At 40.3% G+C, this 11,346-nt stretch overlaps 1 protein-coding gene and 1 long non-coding RNA gene across 2 annotated transcripts in view; one reads left to right on the forward strand and one right to left on the reverse strand.

Annotated features, from left to right (window-relative positions):
• The first annotated feature begins 6,640 nt into the window (after positions 1–6,640).
• LOC145652955 (uncharacterized) lies at positions 6,641–8,191 on the forward strand. The gene is made up of 2 exons (XR_014119241.1): positions 6,641–6,757; positions 7,383–8,191. It is a non-coding gene; the product is annotated as an uncharacterized LOC145652955 (long non-coding RNA).
• LOC145652954 (NACHT, LRR and PYD domains-containing protein 3-like) overlaps positions 7,608–11,346 on the reverse strand; it is a 19,400-nt gene continuing 15,661 nt past the window's right edge. The window contains exons 12-15 of the mRNA XM_081704778.1: positions 10,505–10,681; positions 9,546–9,719; positions 8,869–9,045; positions 7,608–8,289 (exon numbers count right to left, since the gene is read on the reverse strand). Of these exons, the coding sequence (XP_081560904.1) occupies positions 8,268–8,289; positions 8,869–9,045; positions 9,546–9,719; positions 10,505–10,681 (550 nt within the window). The 3' untranslated portion in view covers positions 7,608–8,267. The remainder of the gene's footprint in view (positions 8,290–8,868; positions 9,046–9,545; positions 9,720–10,504; positions 10,682–11,346) is intronic.

An 11,346-nucleotide genomic window follows, 5' to 3' on the forward strand; every position in this document is an offset into this window, starting at 1 on the left:
TACCAGCATAACAGTTTTTTCTGGGTTATAATTAAGATTATTTTGGTTTGGTCGTTTAACAAAAGAAGTGAATGGATATGCAGACAGATCTGTCAAAATGTCATTAATAATATCTCATTATAAAATGCGTGCATGCAAAACATATAGACATTGTTTTAGTAATAAATATAAAGTAAATGATAGAGGTATCGTATATAAAACTGGTAACAGTTAAAGCAGTAGCGAGCATACATATGATGGACATTTTAAAATAGCAGCAATAGGAGAAGAGTAAAGTTAAAATATACAGGATAAGAAATTTAACCAGAGCGAGTGGCTGTTAATAGTATTTTTGGAACAGTGAATATCTAATTTACCCAAGTAAGTTCTGGCTAAATCAATATTCAATAATCAATAAGCAGTTAAATCTAACAAAATAACTTAGAATCAAGTGAATAGATTTGCGACTAAAATAATCACATGGATAGCAATTTGTTAAATGAGATGCAGGGAGTGCAAATGCATTTATGGCTTGAGAAAATATATAGAAACTCTGCAGGTGTGGCGTGTCGGAAATCGCTAGACTTAATACATGTTAAATTGTATCGGCTGACTAAGTGACATAAATTGGATGAATAAGGAATAAGGAGGATTTGGAAAAGGGCTCTGTTGGCTGCAGTTGTTGTTTAGCCAAGTGCCTGTAAGAGCAACAGTTGGAGTGGAGCGGTTGCCATGGGGACCGTTTGAACCACCGCCAGCGCTGGATGATGGGAGGCGGTGTGTAGGGTTAAAGATTTGAATAATCACAGACAAGAGACAGGTTTACTGGGATAGAGGGCTGGCTACGTCCATATTGGTGAACAGAATTAACTCATTGAGCTCAGAAAATTGGAGGCAGACACCTGTGCAGAAAGCTACAACTGTAAGAAAAAAAGTATTACTGTGATGAATTCCACAGTGTGTCCTGATTGTTTTTATTGTACAGGAGGAAAAATGTGGGAAATTTCACAAGGAAATGTTGTAGGATTTGGATTATGGATTACACTGAACCTGTTATATTTCAACTTTTAACAATACCCATTATTTTGACAACTCCAATGGAACTTTTGTAGAACAAGACCTGGTTAATCATGCACGTCTCATGCAGAAATATGATGGTGTCGTAATTCCGGATGCTCATTGGGTATGTGGGGGTAAGAGTCATGTTGATTGTGTCATTTCCTATGTTTCCTGTACCTGAAGCTGTACTTCCCACACAACGATGCTTATCATTGTGTTCAGCAACGTGAGGCACCGAAGGGTAGTTTGGATGATAAAGTATCATTGATGCTATTGGAGTTCATAGGCGGGCTTCGGATTAATTTAAGGCTAGAAATCAAATTGCTGCGGGATCTGAATCAATTCTCTGGTGGTTTACTATAAACAAAACTATTGATTGGATAAATTACATATACTATAATCAGCATCATTTTATTAATTATACTGATGCACTAACAGCAGTGGCGGTGCAATTGGAAGCTATGTCATTAATGACCTGGCAAAATCGTATAGCTCTGGATAAGTTTTTGGCCGAGAGGGGAGGTGTATGTGTTCTGTTCGGAGAATCCTGCTGTAATTTTATTCCAAATAACAGTATTAACATAATTTATAAACTGAAGTAACTGTATAACCTAAGATATTTGTGTGATAATATAAGAAACCTTCGCAATGCCCAATGGATGTTGGCCACATAAGTAAGAAAAGAATGTTACAGGGCACGCAGTTAAATTCAATAGTTCATATTAGAAATAATAAACTAAAGTCACAACATTGTTAACATTTATATAAAACAATGACACATTAAATAGAGACAGCGGGACAATAGTTCATGACAAAATCATGAAAGGGGGGAATGAGGTGATCAAATGTTTTGAGGCAAAGGAAAGGCCAAACGTTAATCTGTATTTTCATGAGACGATCTGTGATCTAATTAAAATAGGCTTTGAAGCTCCCTGTCACATGTGCAGAGTGGTGCAAGACTGTCTGAAAGCATAAAGATGAATAATGTTTCTGGGGTATCTTAAGGTCAGAGACCTTTTTGAGTCTATATGTGCAAAACAGAGGCTCTGATGCAGGTGGTTTCAAGGCCTCTGTATAAGTCTAAGGCAGATCACACTGGATTGTTCCCATGAGAAATAAATTCATTAGTGTTGGAAAAGATCTCTGTTTTTAAAAGACTAGAAAGCTTCCATAAACTGTAAAATATGGTCTTTAGCACTTTTCTTATAGATGATTTCAGTCTTACATCAAATAGTGAATTCCACTACATGCACAATGCTACATTTTCAGGGTGGGCGTGGCCTGGGGTGATGGGAAGGTGGAGCCCAGTGTCATATCTTTTCATGGGGCCCAAAATCCCTGACGGCGCCCCTGAGTCAGCTTCAAAAGCTTCCACAACCAGCATTGCTCTAAGGGATTATTAAGAGTACACCACCCACTTAATTAAGAGAACACCACCCATTTTAATTAAGAGTACACAACCCACTTTAATTAAGGGAACACCACCCACTTTAATGAAGAGTACACATAATTCAGCCTCTTTATAACTGAGTGAATCTTAGCTCAACCAGCTGGAGTTTTGGACACACTATTTTGTCATCGATAAGATTTTATTGGGGTCCATTTTCCTGTTGAAGAGACTCTTGGTCAGAGTCAGATGGCTCAAACATGGAGCTAAACCACACTGATCCTGCCAGCTGTTTCTCTCACGCAGCAAGCAGGATCAGTGTGGTTTAGCCCAATGTCTGAGCCATCTCTCACTAACACTGGGATGTTTACATTGCCAGGGAGACACCACTATTAAACATTATGTGAACAATATGAATGTAAACATGTCACTAACATCTACACATGTGCACACAAACATATACCTGTAGGGCACTATGCTTGTTCTCATCCTAATACCTTTTCACTTATGAGGTCATACTGACCTCAGCATGCAGAAACAACAGGCGATGACCCATGTGTTCATTAATGCAAACCACAGGCTTTATAAAGCTAGGAGCCCCTCCCCTCTTTCTGTCCACAAATATCACACACCACAAGGCAGACGAGCACTGCTGGGCATATACAGTGCCTGGCCAAAAAAAAGGTCACACACTCTAAAATTTCGTTGGACCGCCTTTAGCTTTGATTATGGCATGCATTCACTGTGGCATTGTTTCCACAAGCTTCTGCAATGTCACAACATTTATTTCTGGGCAGAGTTGCATTAATTTTTCCCCAAGATCTTGTATAGATGATGGGAGATTTGGACTACTGCACAAAGTCTTCTCCAGCATATCCCAAAGATTCTCAGTGGGGTTCAGGTCTGGAGTCTGTGGTGGCCAATCCATGTGTGAAAATGATGTCTCATGCTCCCTGAACCACTCTCTCACAATTTGAGCCCGACGAATCCTGGAATTGTCCGTGCCGTCAGGTAAGAAAAAATCCATTGATGGAATACCCTGGTCGTTCAGTATATTCAGGTAGTCAGCTGACCTTATTCTTTGGGCACATAACATTGCTGAACCTAGACCTGACCAACGGTAGCAACCCCAGATCATAGCATTGCCCCCACAGGTTTGTACAGTAAGCACTAGGCATGATGGGTGCATCACTTCAGCCGCCTCTCTTCTTACCCCCATGCGCCCATCACTCTGGAAGAGGGTAAATGTGGACTCATCAGACCACATTACCTTCTTCCATTGCTGCGGAGTCCGATCTTTATGCTCCCTATCAAATTGAAGCTATTTTTGCCAGTTAGCCTCACTGATAAGTGGTTTTCTTAAGGCTACACAGCTGTTTAGTCCCAATCCCTTGAGTTCCCTTCACACTTATATTCAGCTTTTCTATTGTAACACGCCTAGCTCTACATGATTAGGTAACATTGACATCATCTAACACATTCAGAATTAAGACTTTATGAATGAAAGACCCAGCAGGAATAAGCAAAATGCTTTTTGCTTATTGCTTGTCACACTGAATAATGTTGCATTGCTCTTCATTTAACACAATAAATCCAAGCAATGACTAAGAATTTGCACATTATTACAAACTAATACATTTTTATTTATTGTATTTTTTGAGTTGAAGATTGTTCCATTAACTGCTCTGACCAGATGTAGCCATTTCATTATCATGAGCCCCTACCCTCTTCTTGTGCATATAATATAATCTCTGTTAATCCCCTCCTGTATAAACTGGTATTTTCAGAGACTTGCAAGTGTTTTTGGGAACTGTAGGCAGTGAGTGGAATTAGTTGAGGTTGCAGTTTCCTTGTACTTGGTTCTGCTGATGGTGTGAGGTGCTCTTTGTGCTTTCTGGTGGGTTTGGCACGCTGTAAATCTGGGTCTGCAGGAGGGAGGAGCTCGGGTGCTGGAGGGTGGGGCCTGGATGTTTGGGGGTGGAGCACCCTCTTCACACTAGGAGGGGCCACTGCTGTGCTGGTCTGGGTTTATGGACTCTTTAGACTTCTAATCTGAGACATCACATCATCCTGAGAAATCAACTATAACCTTGAGTGGAACGTATTTTTCCTAATAATGTAGCATCTAATAAATACAGAAACCGAGCAACATCTGTAAACAGGAAGGAGTCTGAGAAAAAAAGGGATCTGGTAAACAAAGACAGCAAAGAAGGTTTTCACGTGTCATCAGGATCTCATGAGGATATTACCTGTGTAAGGTTATGATTATATGAGGATATTACCTGTGAAAGGTTGTGATCATACACATATATGAGGATATTACCTGTGAAAGGTTGTGATCATACACATATATGAGGATATTACCTGTGTAAGGTTGTGATCATACACATATATGAGGATATTACCTGTGAAAGGTTGTGATCAAACACATATATGAGGATATTACCTGTGTAACGTTGTGATCATACACATATATGAGGATATTACCTGTGTAAGGTTGTGATCATATGAGGGTATTACCTGTGAAAGGTTGTGATCATACACATATATGAGGATACTACCTGTGTAATGATGTGATCATACACATATATGAGGATATTACCTGTGAAAGGTTGTGATCATACACATACATGAGGATATTACCTGTGAAAGGTTGTGATCATACACATATATGAGGATATTACCTGTGTAAGGTTGTGATCATACACAAACATGAGGATATTACTTGTGTAAGGTTGTGATTATACACATATGAGGATATTACCTGTGTAAGGTTGTGATATGAGGGTATTACCTGTGAAAGGTTGTGATCATACACATATATGAGGATATTATCTGTGTAAGGTTGTGATCATACATATATATGAGGATATTACCTGTGTAAGGTTGTGATCATACACATATATGAGGATATTACCTGTGAAAGGTTGTGATCATACACATATATGAGGATATTACCTGTGTAAGGTTGTGATCATATGAGGGTATTACCTGTGAAAGGTTGTGATCATAAACATATATGAGGATGTTACCTGTGTACGGTTGTCACCAAACACATATATGAGGATATTACCTGTGTAAGGTTGTGATCATACACATATATGAGGATATTTCCTGTGAAATGATTTGATCATACACATATATGAGGATATTACCTGTGTAAGGATGTGATCATACACATATGTGAGGATATTACCTGTGTAAGGATGTGATCATACACATATATGAGGATATTACCTGTGTAAGGATGTGATCATACACATATGTGAGGCTATTACCTGTGTAAGCGTTTCCTGTGCCAGCCATATGGTAAAGGGCACCTGCTGCTTCAGAGAGGAGACCAGTAATCTGACTGGGACCAATAGAATGACATTTATACTCAACAGAGAGGAGACCAGTAATTCACCACGTTCTGACTGGGACCAGTATAATGACATTTACACTCAACAGTAACTAAATTAACAAACGTGAGCTTGAGGATCTCAATGACTGGAAACAGGTGAGTGAGACCCAAATCATTTTTCCCCAGTAAGTTCTTATAAATTCCTGCTGTAGATTATGACTAAAGCCTGTATGATTCCCTATCAAGTCTTCACACATGGACAGAACACAGACCTGCTTTTAAACTATTGGAACAAAACAAGCCTTAGTTAAGTATATTTATGAGTGATACTCCATTAAAGACCAAACTGCATTACATTTATAGCACTGAAATATAATAATCATAATAAATTGTACACTAGATCATTTCCATGACACCTAACCTAACAATTATGACTGTGAGAAACCAAAAAACAAAAAACTACCTAAAATCCTCTTTAAAATAGATTACTAATAAATAAAATACCCATTATTTGAGGCATGTTAAAATAAAATAAAAATATATAATATTCTTTATTAATATTATGTAATGTAATAATATTACATTAAAGCCGCCTCTTATCAGATGTAAACGTAGAAAGTCTGATCAGATGTGAATCAGCATGTACAACTAGTGCTCTGTAGTCTTCACACCCAAACCTGGACGCAGCGGCTCACCTGCTTCTGCAGATCCACATCACAGCACGTGTCCAGAACACCTTCAGCATCCCAATCACGTCACACGCCTCCTCGCCCTCCTCACGCGACACCATCTCGAGCCAGTCGCTCTCCGCGAGACGCCCCGGCACGACGTGTACGGGGCTCGCGAGCTGGACGGAGGGCGGCTTTAGTCTGCGCGCGGCTTAACGGCTGAACGGGACGTGACGCAACCTTGTGGTTGTTTTAGCGCGAGCTAACCTGGCTAATGAGCTCCAGCTTTAAAAGGAGCAGCTTTGTACCTTCTGGCGCTCAGTAAGTGTGAGACAAAGCTCAGCGTGCTTGTGTAGAAACAGCGTAACTCACGTTTGTAGCCATTTTAAATACGCGGAGGCCACAACTTTATTCAGGAGACATTTCAATTCTTTCCTACTTCCTCGTTCAAGTCTCCAAACGAGCGCCTGTTGCCGATAGTTGGCGCTACATGAACCAAACTGGACTTATGAATTCTGATGTAGTTTTTCTTCATGTTTGCAGTAAAATACTAAGCGTGCGCACCTTTCTGTCAGGTCATTTCTGCACAGCCCAGTTAATATGTTAATGGCGTCTGCTTTGATGGACATTATTTCTTATAAATGCAGTGTGGCGGCTGTAAAAGGTAGTTTGTGTTAGTACGTGTGTATAACTCGTGATCAACACTGAGGGTATGAAGTGGTCTGTATGAGTGTAGTTTATTTGGGGAGGGGTGATATTAACCTTTAGTTTCCACAGCAGGTGCACACCATAATCCCAACATGCATGTTTTTGTAAATAACTGTCATTTATCAAACATGTACTGATTGATATATTGTGTAACCATAATTCATTATATTTGGAATATGAAACATGAAATTAAATTTTACAAACATAATTCTCCCTTCCATATTTTTGTTTATAACAGCTGTTTATTAAGGTTTATTAAGTGGTCATCCACTCTGCCAGAGGGGGCGCAGCAGTAAGGTTCTCAGACCTGCACATAGTAAGTGAAACAGGCTATTTGTCTGGGCAATGTGACTGAATATAATTTTTTTTTTTTGTATAAATAAACAAATAACAGCACTTTGTGGTTGGGTTACAGGTTCACTGCTGCTTCTATGATATAGTATTAAGGGTTACATCCATAATCTGTGTGAATGCAGTGTTGTTTATTGGTACACTTGAGAAATTAAACTAATGTAACTAGTTAGTAGTGGAAGCTGTTACACCCACTTTCATAAGAACACGCCTACATCTTTACTCACTTACTGCAGACAGCATTTTAAATTCAGGTGGTATTTACACATTAAAGTTCGAAGCAGAACCAAATCAACATCCACATAACTCTGTCATACACATTCAAAGGAAGAAATCAATTCCAATTATCCATGATGGCGGCCCCATATTGTTACAATTGAGCTTTTTATGGGTAATTTGGGGAAAGTATAAAACTACATTTAATTTTTTTACTAAACCTTTGCTTTACACTGATATGTAGGTTTAGTATTGATTATCTCTGTAAACTTCAAACTAATGAGCACCAGAGAACAGGAAGGCAGCAGAGTTTCAGATCAGATCAGGTGTGTGTGGTGTCCATGTCAGGGGTGTGTGTGTGTGTGTGTGTGTGTGTAACGTCCAGGTCAGGTGTGTGTGGTGTCTAGAAACTGGAAGACATGGGGAGGACACACAGCCCTGTGCTGCAGTCATGTTCACACATATTCACACTAACACACATTACCATGGAGAATCATATGATGAATTATGTGTGTGTTTGTTCATCCTCTTCTCTGTGTGGGAGACTCAGACCACATCACCTCAATAGTGGCCGGATACTGTGAGACAGAGAATAGGACAGAAAGATCAGACATGAACACACACCCATCAGTCAGGCATCGGACTCTGTACACAAGCACAATTACCATTACACACACACACACACACACTCACACTAGACTAGTACCTGACTGCTATATTGTGTAGGGGTGAAATAGGTCTGATTATTATTGGTTTGCATCAGTAATGTTAATCAGCCAATCCCTACACAGAGTTTTGTATGAGCTCATTGTAACATCCAGTTCTCCATCAATCAGCTCCTGCTGTGGTTGTGTGTGTCCACATGATAAAGTGAGTTTGGGTTTATATTGTTACTGCAGCTGTAGGTGAGATTTTGTCTCAACAAATAATTAGAATTTTTTAAAGAATCTACTGAACTTAGGAACAATGTGAATGAGTGAATGAAACAGAGAGAGAGTTTGTGAATGTGAATCTAATTAATACATTGATGGTGTGTGTGTGTGTGTGTGTGTGTCAGAAAGAGGAAGAGGGTAATAGCAATTATATCTGTGTGTGTGTGAGTGTGTGTATGTGTGCGTGTGTGTATGTGAGAGAGAGAGAGTAAGTCAGTAACTCACTGTAGTTTCTCCAGTTTACAGTGTGGATCCTCCAGTAGAGCAGAGAGCTGCTTCACTCCTGAGTCTCCTGGTTTATTGTGGTTCAGATTCAGCTCTCTCAGGTGTGTTGAGGGGTTTGACCTCAGAGCTGAAGCCAGAGCAGCACAGCCTTCATCTGTAATACTGCAGTTAAACAGACTGTAGAGAGAAGGAGAAAAACTCCTCACACTTACAGATCAGCACACATACGTGCAAACACAAACAATACATGTTGTGATAGTGATGTAGTGATAGTGTGTGTGTGTATATAGAAAGAGTGAGTGAGTGAGTAAATGTGAAGCTAATTAATACAGTGATGGTGTGTGTGTCAGAAAGATGAAGAGGGTAATAGCAATTATATATGTGTGTGTGTGTGTGTGTGTGTGTGTGTGTGTGTGTGTGTGTGTGTGTGAGGATACTGAATGTGTACATGTGAGAGGATACTGACTATGCGTGTGTGTGTGAGAGGATATTGACTGTGTGTGCGTGTGTGAGTGAGAGGATATTGATTATGTGTGTGTGTGTGTGTGTGAGAGAGAGTGGCTACTGTCTGTGTGTGAGTGTGTCTGTGAGATGATACTGACTATATGTGTTTGTGTGTGTGTGTGTGTGTGTGTGTGTGTGTGTGTGTATAAAGAGACAGTAAGTCAGTAACTCACTGTAGTTTCTCCAGTTTACAGTGATCCTCCAGTAGAGCAGAGAGCTGCTTCACTCCTGAGTCTCCTGGTTCATTGAGGTTCAGATTCAGCTCTCTCAGGTGTGATGAGGGGTTTGACCTCAGAGCTGAAGCCAGAGCAGCACAACCTTTATCTGTAATATTGCAGTTATACAGCCTGCAGAGAGAAGGATAAAAACTCACACTTACAGATCAGCACACATACATGCAAATAAACACAATACATGTTGTGATAGTCATGTAGTGACAGTGTGTGTGTATATAGAGAGAATTAGTGAGTGAGTGAGTGAGTGAGTGAATGTGAAGCTAATTAATACAGTGATGGTGTGTGTGTGTCAGGAAGAGGATGAGGGTAATAGCAATCATATCTGTGTGTGTGTGTGTGTGGATACTGAATGTATACATGTGAGAGGATACTGACTGTGTGTGTGTATGTGAGAGAGGATATTGACTGTGTGTGTTTGTGTGTGTGAGTGTGCGTGCAATGATACTGACTGAGTGTGATGTTATTGACTGTGTGCATATGTGTGTTTGAGAGCATATTGGCTGTGTACGTGAAAGGATACTGAGTGTGTGTTTTATGATTTTGAGTGTGTGCGTGTATGAGAGGATATTGATTGTGTGTTTGTGTGTGTGAAAGGATACTGACTGTGTGCTTGTGTGTGTGTGTGCGTTTGTGTGTGTGTGTGTGTGAGTGAGTGAGTCAGTGAGTGAGGATACCAACTCTGTGTGTGAGTGAGGATACCGAGTGTGTGTGTGTGTGTGTGTGTGTGTGTGTGTGTGTGTGTGTGTGTGTGTGTGTGTGTGTGTGTGTGTGTTGAGGATACTAACTGTGTGTGTGTTTGTGGGATGGATATTTTTCTGTGTCTCAGAGAGAGCGGGGCGATACTGACTGTGTGTGTGTGTGTGTGTATATAAAGAGACAGTAAATCACTATCTCACTGTAGTTTCTCCAGTTTACAGTGTGGATCCTCCAGTAGAGCAGAGAGCTGCTTCACTCCTGAGTCTCCTGGTTCATTGAGGTTCAGATTCAGCTCTCTCAGGTGTGATGAGGGGTTTGACCTCAAAGCTGAAGCCAGAGCAGCACAACCTTTATCTGTAATATTGCAGTTATACAGCCTGCAGAGAGAAGGAGAAAAACTCACACTTACAGATCAGCACACATACATGCAAATAAACACAATACATGTTGTGATAGTCATGTAGTGACAGTGTGTGTGTATATAGAGAGAATTAGTGAGTGAGTGAGTGAGTGAGTGAGTGAATGTGAAGCTAATTAATACAGTGATGGTGTGTGTGTGTCAGGAAGAGGATGAGGGTAATAGCAATCATATCTGTGTGTGTGTGTGTGTGGATACTGAATGTATACATGTGAGAGGATACTGACTGTGTGTGTGTATGTGAGAGAGGATATTGACTGTGTGTGTTTGTGTGTGTGAGTGTGCGTGCAATGATACTGACTGAGTGTGATGTTATTGACTGTGTGCATATGTGTGTTTGAGAGCATATTGGCTGTGTACGTGAAAGGATACTGAGTGTGTGTTTTATGATTTTGAGTGTGTGCGTGTATGAGAGGATATTGATTGTGTGTGTGTGTGTGTGTGTGTGTGTGTGTGTGAAAGGATACTGACTGTGTGCTTGTGTGTGTGTGCGTGTGTGTGTGTGTGTGTGTGTGTGAGTGACTGAGTCAGTGAGTGAGGATACCAACTCTGTGTGTGAGTGAGGATACCGAGTGTGTGTGTGTGTGTGTGTGTGTGTGTGTGTGTGTGTGTGTGTGTGTTTGA

Source organism: Electrophorus electricus, chromosome 21, assembly GCF_041902795.1.
Source record: "Electrophorus electricus isolate QZ-2024a chromosome 21, ASM4190279v1, whole genome shotgun sequence".
Classification (NCBI taxonomy): domain Eukaryota; kingdom Metazoa; phylum Chordata; class Actinopteri; order Gymnotiformes; family Gymnotidae; genus Electrophorus; species Electrophorus electricus.